The following is a 12562-nucleotide window of genomic DNA, read 5'->3' as shown; positions in this document are numbered from 1 at the left end:
GCAAAACAAACAGTTCATCACTCAAAACCGAAAGCATAAAAAAGTCTCTTCGAAACACTAAGCTGTGTTTCCCAGAGAGAACCAAGCTCTCCAACTTACTAATGGCTATTATCAAGATAAGGGAGAACCAGTCAGTATATCCCCCTCCTCCAAAAACGACATTTATTGTAAATCAGAAATACCCATGATTGTGGCGCACACACCTATGAAAGTAACATCTGTTCTTAGAAGCCTTTTTACCCAAAGTCAATACTGTGTGTCCAACCCCAGTGCCATCTGGGGGATTTTCCACTGCTGTTCAAAAATAATCCCAAGAAAACGAATGCTAGAAAGAGGGAAATGCTAATCCTGGCCAGCACCAATCCATCTAAGATTCTTTATACAATCGTACATAAGAATATTCCTTGCTGCAAAACGAAATCAAAGAACAGAAATGAGGACAAATTCACTCAAACTCACCAAATGGTGCCTGAGATGAACAGTGATGAGCGGGGAGCCCGATAAGTTCTGGGAGAGCTTCGGCGTCGGGAAGACCTCCAGGGAAATCAGATAGCTGGTCACAGACAGTAAGCAGTTTTTGTAGTTTGCTGCCTCAGCAATCCTTGGAAAGAAATGAAAAATCATTACAAAACACACAAAAAAAGAAAAAACCCTTGGGTTTAAATTTTAATGTTAAGCCTGAGATGTTTTGAAATCTTTTTGGGATGGGGCTTTGATTTCTATCAAAGAGCTGCTCTCTTTAGGGCTTGATGCTGGTACCAAAAGGTGAGATGGAGCCCTTGACCTCACAGAGTCTATAATCTAGTAGAAGAAAGGGGGATGGCCCAGGATGTGGGGAAGAACAGAAAGGTCAAAACAATGAGCCTGAATCTCAGCCATCCATTTACTTGACCTTGGACAAGTGACTTACCTATTGGAACTCTATTTGCCCTAACTATAAACCGGTGTGGTAAATAGTAGTGTGATAGATGCCTGTTGTCTTGTCACCCAGTAGCCCTTCACCCTTCTCCTGATAAAGGCACCTCAGCTTCCCTCCAGGTGATCATCCCTTCCCCACTTGCAGCCCACGTGCTTTGGAGGGAACTCCATCCTTGACTAAGAGTAAAGCCTGCTATCCTGACCTGAATGCATCAGTGCACTGCATTCCTCAGACCATGCTGACTGTTCAGACGTGAGCACATGGTCCAAGAAGATCCGAGGAGAAGTAACAAGATTCAGAAGGAAACGCTGGGTCAGAGATTCTCACTTCTCTCTGCTAGACATCAGCCCTGAAGCATGAGGCCCCAGAAGTGGCTTACAGTCATGAGCAGAGAGACTGACTGGGAAGGGGATCCACCCCCTGGAAGAGCTGAGAGGTGGAGCTGAGTGACACCGACTGGATGCTGGATCGAGCTGCTCCTGAAGCCAGCTGCCCATGCACCTTTCAGCTTATGGAATCCAACAAACTCCTCTTTTGCTTAAAACAGTTTACGGGACTTCCCTGGTGGCGCAATGGTTAAGAATCCGCCTGCCAATGCAGGGGACATGGGTTTGAGCCCTGGTCCAGGAAGATCCCACATGCCGCGGAGCAACTAAGCCCATGCGCCACAACTACTGAGCCTGTGCTCTAGAGCCCGCATGCCACAACTACTGAAGCCTGCATGTCTAGAGCCCGTGCTCCACAACAAGAGAAGCCACCGCAATGAGAAGCCCGCGCACCGCAACAAAGAGTAGCCCCCGCTCGCCGCAACTAGAGGAAGCCCGCACGCAGCAACGGAGACCCAACGCAGCCAGAAACAATAAATAAATATAATAAAATAAATTAATTAAAAAAAAAAAAACAGCTTACGCTGGGGTTTCTGTCACTTACAACCCAATCAAAAGAATCCTGACTGATGTACACAGTACTTGTCTCATGGAGTTATGAGGCTGAAATGATATTCAGGGCCAGGACTAGGGCGAGGCAAGCAAGGAACCTGGGGTGCAAGATCTAAGAAGGTGTTCACGTTCAGGGCCTGCCACATGTGGTGCTTGAATGACTCCCAGAATGCACAGCGATCTGAATGTTGTGTTCTCGGTGTCTGCTCGAGCCCTCGCCCTGCCTGGCATGTGGTAGGTAATCGGCAAACATCTGTTGCCTGAATCTGAATTTCAGACAGCTACGCTGGGATGCCTGTGGCGTGGATTCATTCGGTCCCCGCTCGGGCCGCCCATTCGCCTGCTGGTCTCTTGCCCAATCCGGACTTTGCGTGTCTCCTCTTCGCTCTCCAAAGCCCGACTGGGGATTCTGCCCCCTATGTGCGTTTATGCCTGCAGGACTATCTTCATAACATCGAGCCGAGCCCTGGGAGCTGGGTGCACCATCTTCTCCCTCCTCCCTCAGCTAGTTGTGCCTACTAACTAGCCTCAACGCTGCTGACCTGGAGTGGAGCCCGTGGGACCCATGCAGCTCCTGCAACCGGCCCCCTTCACACACCACACCTGGCTCTGCACACAGGCTCCTTACACGTGTCCCTAAAAGAGAGCAGGTCCCCAGCGGCACACAGAACTGTTCCTGGAACTGTCAATATGAGGTGTTTAAAAATATATCGCTGTAAAGATTTAAAACCCCAGCCCTGCCTTCATGGAAAGACCCTGCAAGAGGGCCTTTCCAACAGAAGGTCACCAAGGACCCGGGTCTGTAGCAAAACAGAGGCATGGATTCCTCGTGTCTGAATATCACCAAGGTTGGAATCTTGAGGGGCTGCTGGAAGCTCAGAGAACACGGCTGATTTTCTGTCTGATTGTCCTTCTCTGGGAAAATGTCACTGGTGCAAGCCCAGAATGAGAAGACACACGTAGAATAAGTCACACACATTAAAAAAAAAACAAAAGACACTGAAAAGAAAGCAGCACGCTAGTTCAGTGTTTCTCAACCGCTGTTTTCATCATCACCCCCTCAAGAGTCTTACTAGACACTTTTTCCCTAACACCCTGCCATCACCCCATCAAGACCCCGCCCATCCTGTGAGATTTTAGTGCCACAGAGATACAGTAAATCTGCCTACGTACATAAAACATGCTCTACACAACTCTGCAGAGTCACAACCACTGTAATAGCTCAGACTCCTTGCCCCCAAAACCAGTCTTCACCCCACAGAGGTGATATCACCCCCACTGAAAATGCATGGGGTTCAGCCACTGCCGTGGAAACCTAAGACTGGCTTGATGTCACCAGGGACCAAATCAGACCCAAAGACAGAAAGATGTGGTCCCCGGTGACACAGAGGCCAGCTCGCTCGCAGAACGAGGGGGCCGCCCAGGTGGACGGCCTCTCTGGCCGCGATTCCGGGGAGCTGAGATGCTTTGCACTCACCCTTGCCAGCGCCTTGCAATCCATGCTTCCCTCCACAGAACTCCGTGCGCTCAGCACGTATGTAATTCCAGCAAACAAGCTAGAAGTCAATTTTCTAGCAAAAATTAGGACTCCAATATTAGCCAACAATAAAATCACAACCATGAGCATGAAACCCTAAAAATACAGCATCATTTGTCACACACCCCTCTTTCCCCCTCCGTGTATGTTTTCTAATATTTCATCCAGTCAGCTGTCTTCTCCCGCTGGGAGGTCAGCTCCACCAGGGCCACATTCTTACCCATTCTGTTCATTGCTCTCCCAGCTCCCAGAACCATGCCTGACACACGGTACGTTTTCAATTAACATGTGTTGAATGAATGAATCTTCTCACAGGCAGACAATGACGACTTAAGAAAAACATATGGGAAAAATGTAAAACACATGGAGAACCTTGTCTCAACAGACAGAATGCAAATCCAGAGTGGATTCCTGGATTCCACCCCGGGAACACATGGATTCAGCCAGATGTAGTCTGGGAAACGCCGCCTTTGAGGGCAGGAATTGATACCAGACTCACCAAATCACGGTTAAGGCTGACGGTCTACACTGCATCCTCAGGAGCATTTTTAATCTGGAAAAATGCAATTTCCCAATACGGACGGGTTTACACCGATGCTCTCCAGCGACTCACTTCTCATGCCGCCAGTGAGGCCCTTCCTTCTGGCTGGGTTCGCCCTGCGGAGAGGCCCCGGTGGGGGTCCAGGGTCACCGGGCCAGGAGGAACCCACCGCTTCCACACGACCCACCCAAGTCGACAACGACGAGACACCAGGAGAACTAAGAAATTACTGCTTACTTTTCAGATGTGATAATGGCGGGAGTTTACTCTGTAGTTTTTAAAGAGTCTTTATCTTTTAAAAATAGAGACTAAATATTTACAGATGAAACTACATGATGTCAGAGACTGCTTCCAAATAACTGGTGAGGCCGGGTGCGCAGAGGAAGCCCAAGCGGCCGTGGGTTGTCCTGGTCATAACCCGGTGATGACCGTCTCTCTGTTTTTACAGATGTTCAAAATTTTTCATAATAAAAAGAGGGTTGTTGTGGTTTTTTTTTTTACCACTTCATTTAATCTCTCTGGTACCTCCAACTGTAATAAGAGTTTCGCTTTGGTTTCATACATCTGATCCAAGTTTGATTTTTTTTGTTTTTAATCTCTAATCTAGGGAGCAGTAACGCTTGGAGGCTGGATTATCTGTCACTTTGGAGCTGATCACACCAGGGCTTGGGGGTCTTTTCCGGTTTGGAAAACCAGCTCATTCTAGATGCAAGGAGGGAACGGGGCAAAGGAGGCAGCCAGGGGGCGGGGGCCGCAGTGTTACGCCCCGTTCCCTCCTCTGCACAGACCCCTGCGCCGCGCTGCCTCATCCAGGCCCCATGCCCTCTGCTTTGGGCGCGTTCAGCCAACGGGAGCACCGGTAGGAAATCAGAGGCGTCAGAGAGGAGAGTAAGGCCCACACAGGGCTGTTCTCGTGGCGTCACCCCAAGTTGGCCCCAGCCCACCGAAGGGCCCGGTACCCGTCTGGTCCCCACACGCACCCCTCCCTCTTTGCACAGGGAACTGTGTTCTCCTGCCACCTTCAGCCCAGGGCCGTAGCAGTACGCCCCGCCTCCTTGTTCCGAGAACTTTCCTGTTACTGTACTCTATCCTTTTTAGTGGGGAGCCCACCCCGACCATGGCCTTGCGAACGGCCCCTCCATTTAACTTCCCCCAGATTACCCATTTGGCCCCTATGGGGGACCCGACTGACACAGCCCAAAGTCCGGCCCTGCAGCCTCACCTATTTCGGCACATTTGAGCCACGACCCCTCTGCTGGTCATCTCTGCCTTCAGTTAAGCCCAGAGAGGATGGAAGATTCCAGGATCTCAGGGGCAGATCTGGGCACTCTGAAATCTTCAAGCAAAACACCCAAGCGTGTGGCGAGATGAGCTCTGGTCCTCAAGCAAGAGAAGTTAGCACACATGGGATAAGAAAAGGGGCCTCAGGAAGAGACCCCTCCGAGTACAAGGGACCCACAGTTAAACCAAGTTGTATAGGGAAATTAAAAAGAAAAACTTTAACTGGAAATATTCCCTAGTAAATGGACTACTTTTCTAACGAGTTCCCACTCAAACACGGTGCCCTGGTCACTCTGGGGTCTATCCTCATCCACCCGTCAGAGCTGTGTTCTCGCTGACCATCAGGGCAGCAGCAATGAGACACTGAAAACACCAAGCAGAGGAAACTTGAACCTCATGAAAGATGCTGCCCGTGGTGACCGGGGAGAGAGCACTGGAGAGACTCGGGAGAATTCTCTAGTGGACGTGAGGCCTCTGGCCAACGGACAACCAAAGAGGAAAGCGCCCACCAGGATGGCGGACATGAGCTCCGCGGTACTCAGGTGGCTCAGTGGCCGAGTTCTCCGTGTCCAGAAGTAGCTCAGCAGGGTCTCTCAAGAGAGAACGGCAAGAACCCGAATTTCTGCCTAAACCGGGACTCTCCTCTCCAAACTTTGCATTGCAAGAGAGTCACGCCCACAGAAAATTTGCTAGAAACAGTGCACCTAGATTCCCAGCTCCTACCTTTCTGCCACATTTGCTTTATCTGGCATCTCTCACTCTAGACACACACACACACACACACACACACACACACACACACACGCCTTTTTGCTGAACCATCAGAAAGTACATCATGACACTCCACCTCTAAATTCTTTAACAGGGACCTTCTAAAAATAAAGACTGCCTTCTACATAATCACCATCCCATCATCACGATCAGAAATCTGACACGGCTTCCGTCATCATCTGGTGCCTGGTCCACCGTCCAATGTCCCCAGTGTCCCCACGGTGTCCTTCCGAGTGCGGCTTCTTTCCCGTCAAGGAAAGGACGCCATCCATTTAGTCACCGTATCCCCTCAGTCCCCTCTGATCCAGAACAGTCCCCGCTCTTGTTACTGCTTTTACTGCATGCATGTTTCACAGTCCAGACAAAGTTTTGCAAAACGTCCCATGACTTTCCTCGTGGGGAGCGTCGGACCGAGCGTCTGGGGCAGGATGACCCTTCCCACTGCTTCGCCATCAGGGGACGCAGGACGTCAGCCTGTCCCGACGTCGGTGACACCGAGCATGACCTGTCGGCTGAACTGGCGCTCACAGTGTCTCCGCTCCTGGGGACCTTCTCACGAGCTGAGTAGCGGGTACCCTGAGGGGTGACGGGGAATAACCCCGGGCCCTCACAGCCCTTCACCCGCTGGTGTCTGCCCCGAGGAGGTTTGCCCGATCGATGGCCATCCCGAGGGCTGCCACGTGGCGACCGCGACCCTGCCATCCTTCTGCCTGGATTGCTCGGCGTTACTCTACAAAGCAGAAGTGCAGACATTTAAGCCAAGTCAACCCCCGTAGAACGTGTCCTTCTGAAGCCCGGGTGAGTCCGTCACTGAGACGCTGAAACCCAGAGGCACAAGCCCCAGCCCTGCTGCTGCTGCCGCCGCCGTGGAGTGCCGCACCCTCTGGGTCCCGGGTCTGTCTGCGGAGGAGAAGCAGGTGACTCTGCTTCCTGCTCAGCTCAGACGGCTCTCTGGAAGGAAACGGCAGCCCCAGCTGCTGGCCTGGCAGGTGAGAATCAGCAAGAACAGAACTCTCCTTATCACTATGGGGCCAGGGGCCAGGGGCCACAGAGGAGCCCCCGTGTGCAGGCGCCTGCAGAGGCCAGCAAAGCCCCCGCGCAGGACCTGTGGACGGTCAGGCGTTGCCTTGGGCGGCCAGCACATGGGCCCCGAGTGGCCTACCCAGGGCGGGGGGGATGGAGAGCCCGTCCTGCCCCGACCCCCTCCTCGTGCTTTAAACTCACGTGCTGACTCCACTCCCCGGGGTACTTTAAAGGACATTATGATTCCACTGCAACCTTCCGATCGCACAAAAAACCATAAATGTGTGAAGATGACGACGCACACAACTAAAACGGGATGAAGTCAGCTGTGCGGACGAGTGCGGACACTAGAACGGTGTGTCACTAACAGCGCGCCTGCTCGAACCCGCTTCTACTCCTGCGTGGAATTTGATAATCGTCTTAGAGGCGGAGAGCGGGAGACCATCCAACGCCTCATGAAGCGATAAGGGAAGTGCTTCCATACCATGTTCCAGGGCTTTACTTAAACCATTAACTCAGTGCTCACGGAGACCCTCAGAAAGCGGGACGGCCGTCCTCCCTCTTAGAAAGGAGCACGCGAGCAAAGAGACCACCAGCTGGTGAGGGCAGCTGGCTGCGAGAAGAAAGCCGGGAGCCTGGCTCCCAAATCCGAGAGCGAACCACAGCCCAACTGGTAAGTGTCACCTCTGCGCTGCCTTGTGCTACAGGCGCAAGCACCACAGGGACCACACTTGCAGAGCTTCGGGGGTGATTTTCTTTTTTGACGTTAATGTTGACAGTAAGACATCTTTGCATCAAGTGTTGGCTTTAGAGCTAAAGGTTCAACACCTGAGAAATACACCATCATCATTGCAAAATCATTCTGTTTTTGACTTCAGGAAAATGAGCACTCAAAGTCTCTGCTGACAGAGTTCAGAGGTCAATGGTGTTAACGCCAGTGGGTAGAGGGCTGTGAGGAGGGGAATTCTCTGCCTGTGCGGGTCTCCAAGCCCACGATTTGCAGGGGGTATAAGAGCTGATCACGGCGCCCCGGGTCCTGAGGCTCCCAGGAGTCCTGCTGCGTACCCCTGGGCAGTGAGGACGGTGGAGGGAAGGGACGGCTGGAGCCCTTAGAACGGAGGGAACCACACCCAGCGGCCAAGCTTCAAGCACACACTTCGACTCTCCACAGCAGCTCAAAGTCAGCCCCAGCCCCGTGCGCTGCTGCCAGCACTGATGTAACTGTCCACCAGGGCTGTGCAAACCACAGGCACTGCCTAGTCTTATAAATAAAGTTTTATCAGCACACACCACCCCATGTCTTTATGTATTGTCTGGGGCTGCCTTCCCACAGCTCTGCTGCAATAGAGACACTATGGCAGGTAAAGCCGAAAATAGTAACCACCTGGCCCTTTATGCAAAAGCTTGCCAACACCCAGATAGAGCGATGGTTCCGGTCACATTAATTCAAAGTGCCTGCTGCCGTCTGCAACCCTCGATCCTGCCTTTCTCCCCTTTCCTGATGGCGAGGGGTACCGAGAACGTGGTACAGATGCCGTTCTCCCCACGCCCCTACCCCGGCCCGCGGCAGGGCTCAGCCATCCCCAGAAATACACGTTCATGGATTTCACTGAAAAGTCCGTTTCAGTCGGAACCTCCAGCAGTGAGAGCTGTAAATAAGTATTGATAAATTGGGGCCAAGGATGGGTCCACTATTCATTCATAATCTCAGGTTTGGAGAAATCTCCCCCAAATATTCAAGAAGGCATGTTTCCGAGGAAAGTGTGTGGCATCTTCCTTTGTGACTTTCCTGAAGAATTCTGGAAAGCACACCCAGAGTGCCAGGTCCCTTTTCTGTAGTTATAAGGCTCCCCCAGGCAACCAGGCCCAGAACCGGGCTTTCTTCCAGGTCTGCAGCTAAACCACGACTGTTTGCTCCCTTCCCACGCCCTCCTCCAGGGTTTTGTACAATGAGCTGGTCCCTCACATCAGGCGGGAGAGGAGCCTGAGAGACACATGATACCAGGGCTCAGGTATCTGCATCATTAGAAGGTATTTATCATTTCTTGTTTATCTGTAGGCGGTAAAAATAGCTGCCTGCTTTTCCATCACACACGCCTCCAAATACCCGGCAGCAGCGCCAGTGTCCGAAACTCGCCCCTGCAAAGCCTTCCCATCAGCAGAGACAGCGAACTTGCAGGAACGCCCGTCCTCATACCATCAGCTTTCCCAGGCTCTGTCCCGGGGGTGGGGAGGGCAGCGGGGCCTCGGGGCCAGGGGTGGAGGCCCTGTGCGGCTCCCACTGGGATGCACGGCTCTCTCTCCAGCACCTTTTCGGACGGAGCCCTTGCTCTGGGCCGGGCACTGCGCCAGACGTGCGGGAACAGAGACGGACCAGCCCCTGCCTGCTGCCCTCCACGGAGCCCCTGTCTGGGGCGGATCTGTGCCCGACAAAACCGGCTTCACCTTCCAAACACTAACTGCAGAGAGGGGTCCCTTGGGCTCATACCTCGTTGGCCCTTTCCCGGCACCGGCCCTGGGCTCTGCCGCCCTGCCCCCTCCCAGGGACCCCATGAAAGGGAGGAGTGGGCCCCGGCCCTAACCTCTCCTAAGGGAACCAGCCCCTCCCTGTGGTCGGAGTAGGGCTGACCCACCCCCCCAAGCCCCAGTGGGTCATGTGAGCAGACCTGGCCAATGAGAGGGCAGGATCCTCTCCCACCAAGGCTGGCGGCCCGGATGGGCATGTGACCCAAGTGGGCCAACCACAGCCCTCTCTGGATTTTGAATGAAACTGACTTTTCATTGATGAAAGAGATTCGATTTCCTTCTTGAGATTTCAGGACCCCAACCCACATGGGCCTGAAGCTACCCGGAGCCAGCCATGCCTCTATGGAGGGGCCTGCCTGGAAATGAGCTGACACAGAGGAGAGCAGAGGCAGGGGACATAGAGACCAGGTCAAAGAAGCATCCTCTGGGTCCCTGGATCCAGCCGTGCCTGAACCCGACTGACTCCTGCCCTTCTTAGTCACATGAGCCCTCAGTTCCCTGACCTTCTGCCTAAGCTGATATATCCAACACAGTCTTGACTGATATAGGCATGTGCTACTGGCTTCCCATTCTACAGAAGTGGAAACTGAGGCTGAGAGGTCACTTGACTTGTCCGAGGTCACACAGTTCCAGGTGGAACTGATATGGTCACTCAGCCTATGCTCCTGACCACTGCACTATCAGCCTACACCCCGGGGCTTGCTGAACCCCCAGTGTAGGGGTCCCTGCATCTTCCTCCTTTGCCCTAACGGTGAAGCACCAGGAATTAGCGTCACAAGTTCTCTGATACAATACTGGCCGTGTTGGTGATGGTGGGGAGGTGCAGGTGTCACAGCCGTCAGCCACCCAGCAAACAAGCACCCCGTTTCCCGCTCCGTGCTGTGTGGCCCCCAGAGACTCACTTGGTGTTGGCCGGCTGTATGCTGCTCAAGTAATAGTGCACCGAGTGGTAGAGAAGGCCCACGACGGTGGTCCAGGCTGGGGAAAGAGCAGATGGCCAGACACCTGTCAGCATCCCAGGTGACAAGCAGGAGAGACACAGAGCTCCCCGCCAAACCCACTCGCCCAGCAACACACAGTGCAGACCTCACACCCAGGAACCCGGCAGCTCCTCGGGGGGCGAGGGGAGGGACACTCAGGGGCAGAACTGCCCACAAGGACAGAATTTGAGTAGAGACTCCCCTCCACTCTTCAACTGTGAATCCAACCGCGGCGACCGCTCCCTACGCTGCCGGGGAGTCAGCTCTGGACACACGGATGCTGCAGCTCCCGGGGAGCCAGACACCAGGAGCTTCTGAAGGCAGAGCCCCCATCGAGCTGTGGACGGCAGCGCCAGGCGACAGCACTGCAGTCGTGAGCGCATCTCAGTGGCTGTCTGCATCTGGAGTATTTGCAGCAACGCCAGCGCTCGAGAGAGGCAGGATTTATAGTCACCCAGACGTCTGTCACGCCTTCGGCTGGGTCCCACCTCTCTGTGATATTCCAACTTGGAAACAAGAATCATCTATTCTGTTACCTCCCCGCATGAGCTTAACAGGAGGCCGGGAGGAGCAAACTGCAAGCTGACCTCCGAGCTCTTCGGGATATTGGTTGAGTGTGTTAAAATTTCAGGGACGTATTTAATAATTCATTCATAACACTTACCGTGTGCCAGGTACTGGTATAAGCTTTGCTCTTTTAATTCTCACCACAATATATTGAGGGAGGTACTAAGACTGTCCCCTATCACAGATGAGGAAACTGAGGCCGGGCAGGTTCAGTAACTTGCCCAGTAAGTATGTGGCTGACCCAGGATTCGAGCCCAGGAGTTCCATCCACAGAGTTGGTGCTTGTGACGAATAAGCTCTACCGCCAAGTGTGAGAAGCTTCCGTACGTACTGACCATGAGGCTGCGGTCCTGCCAACTCTGAGAAACTGAGGATCTCTAACAGATCGTGCAGCCGTGTGAGATGGCAAAAGATCCCACATGCAGTCGGTTGACCTCGGCATTGTCCCTGGACCGCCCCCCAATTTCTGTAGTTCACCCTGAGTGCGGGGGGACAGTCCCCTGAGAGCAGGACACCCCGACATCCCTGAGCACCTTTCACACAGGCAAACTAGAGGGTACAGGGAGCAGAGGTTGGCTCCCAAGGGCTGGGGAGTGAGGACCCCATGCTGGGGATGGGACACCATGGCCCTACACCCCGCAGCTCAGCCCCCAGTCCTGAAGGCAGAACCCGGCAAGTGCATGGCCTCCGGCCAGATTGTCAGGAGCTGAGAATCCACAACTCCCCAGACCGCCCGAGGCCCCTGGGACGGAGGGACACGCCTACAGAGGCACAGTCACTTTTCAAGGGGCAGACGGGACAGTCATGGCAGCAAAAATGGCCAGAGCCACCCGGGCCCCCGACGGTGCTCCAGGGCCAGAGAGAGTAATCGGGGTCCCCTCGGGGCGGGTTCATCACAGGCCTGGACTTGGACCCACCCAGGAGGAGGGCACCGGGCCACTGAGCAGACAGAGGCCCCCCAGCGGGGAGGGGAGGTGGTCACATCAGTTCACATTCCGCTAAGAGCCGCCTAGCAAGCCCGTCTGGAATGCAGATTCCCAGCCCCTCCCCCCCACTCCCGGTGCATCAGGCTGCAGCAGACCTGGAGTCCAGTCGGCGCTATGCCTACACCTCAAGAGCGTCTGATGACACACTGTGTTCCCACAGGCACACAGAGGAGGCCCGGGGGCAGCCCCTCCGCCCGCCGACAGCTCACAGGGCCGAGTCCCTCCCCGAGGGTCCTGGGGTGCAGGTCCCCCCAGCTGTGCTCACCTTGGCTGTGGAAAGCCTCATGGGGGATCTCGATGTAGTTCTGCCCCTGGGCCGGGAAGCGGTAGTGGGAGGAATTCATGGTCTTGGGGAGCATTTTGGCCACGGAAAAGTCTAGAACAAGCCAGAGAGAGGAAGCTGCAGTCAGTCAACTCCAGGGCAGGAAACTGGGCTGTAAAACCCCACCTTCTTTTGTTTTGTTTTGTTTTTAACAGAACGAGCTCTCCTGGG

The 12562-nt window shown here is 54.0% G+C and overlaps 1 protein-coding gene across 4 annotated transcripts in view; it reads right to left on the bottom strand.

Moving 5' to 3' along the window:
• ADGRD1 (adhesion G protein-coupled receptor D1) overlaps window positions 1–12562 on the bottom strand; it is a 144240-nt gene that overhangs the window by 89899 nt on the left and 41779 nt on the right. For all 4 annotated transcript variants that reach the window (XM_007189650.2, XM_007189653.2, XM_007189651.2 and 1 more), the window contains 3 exons: window positions 12335–12445; window positions 10439–10514; window positions 460–601 (listed from right to left, as the gene is read on the bottom strand). In XM_007189650.2, coding sequence (XP_007189712.2) covers window positions 460–601; window positions 10439–10514; window positions 12335–12445 — 329 coding nt within the window. The remainder of the gene's footprint in view (window positions 1–459; window positions 602–10438; window positions 10515–12334; window positions 12446–12562) is intronic.

The sequence above is a fragment of the Balaenoptera acutorostrata genome, chromosome 13 (assembly GCF_949987535.1).
Source record: "Balaenoptera acutorostrata chromosome 13, mBalAcu1.1, whole genome shotgun sequence".
Taxonomy (NCBI): Eukaryota; Metazoa; Chordata; class Mammalia; order Artiodactyla; family Balaenopteridae; genus Balaenoptera; species Balaenoptera acutorostrata.
Note: the sequence above shows the minus strand (reverse complement) of the source record. Positions and strands in the feature narration are given on the sequence as shown.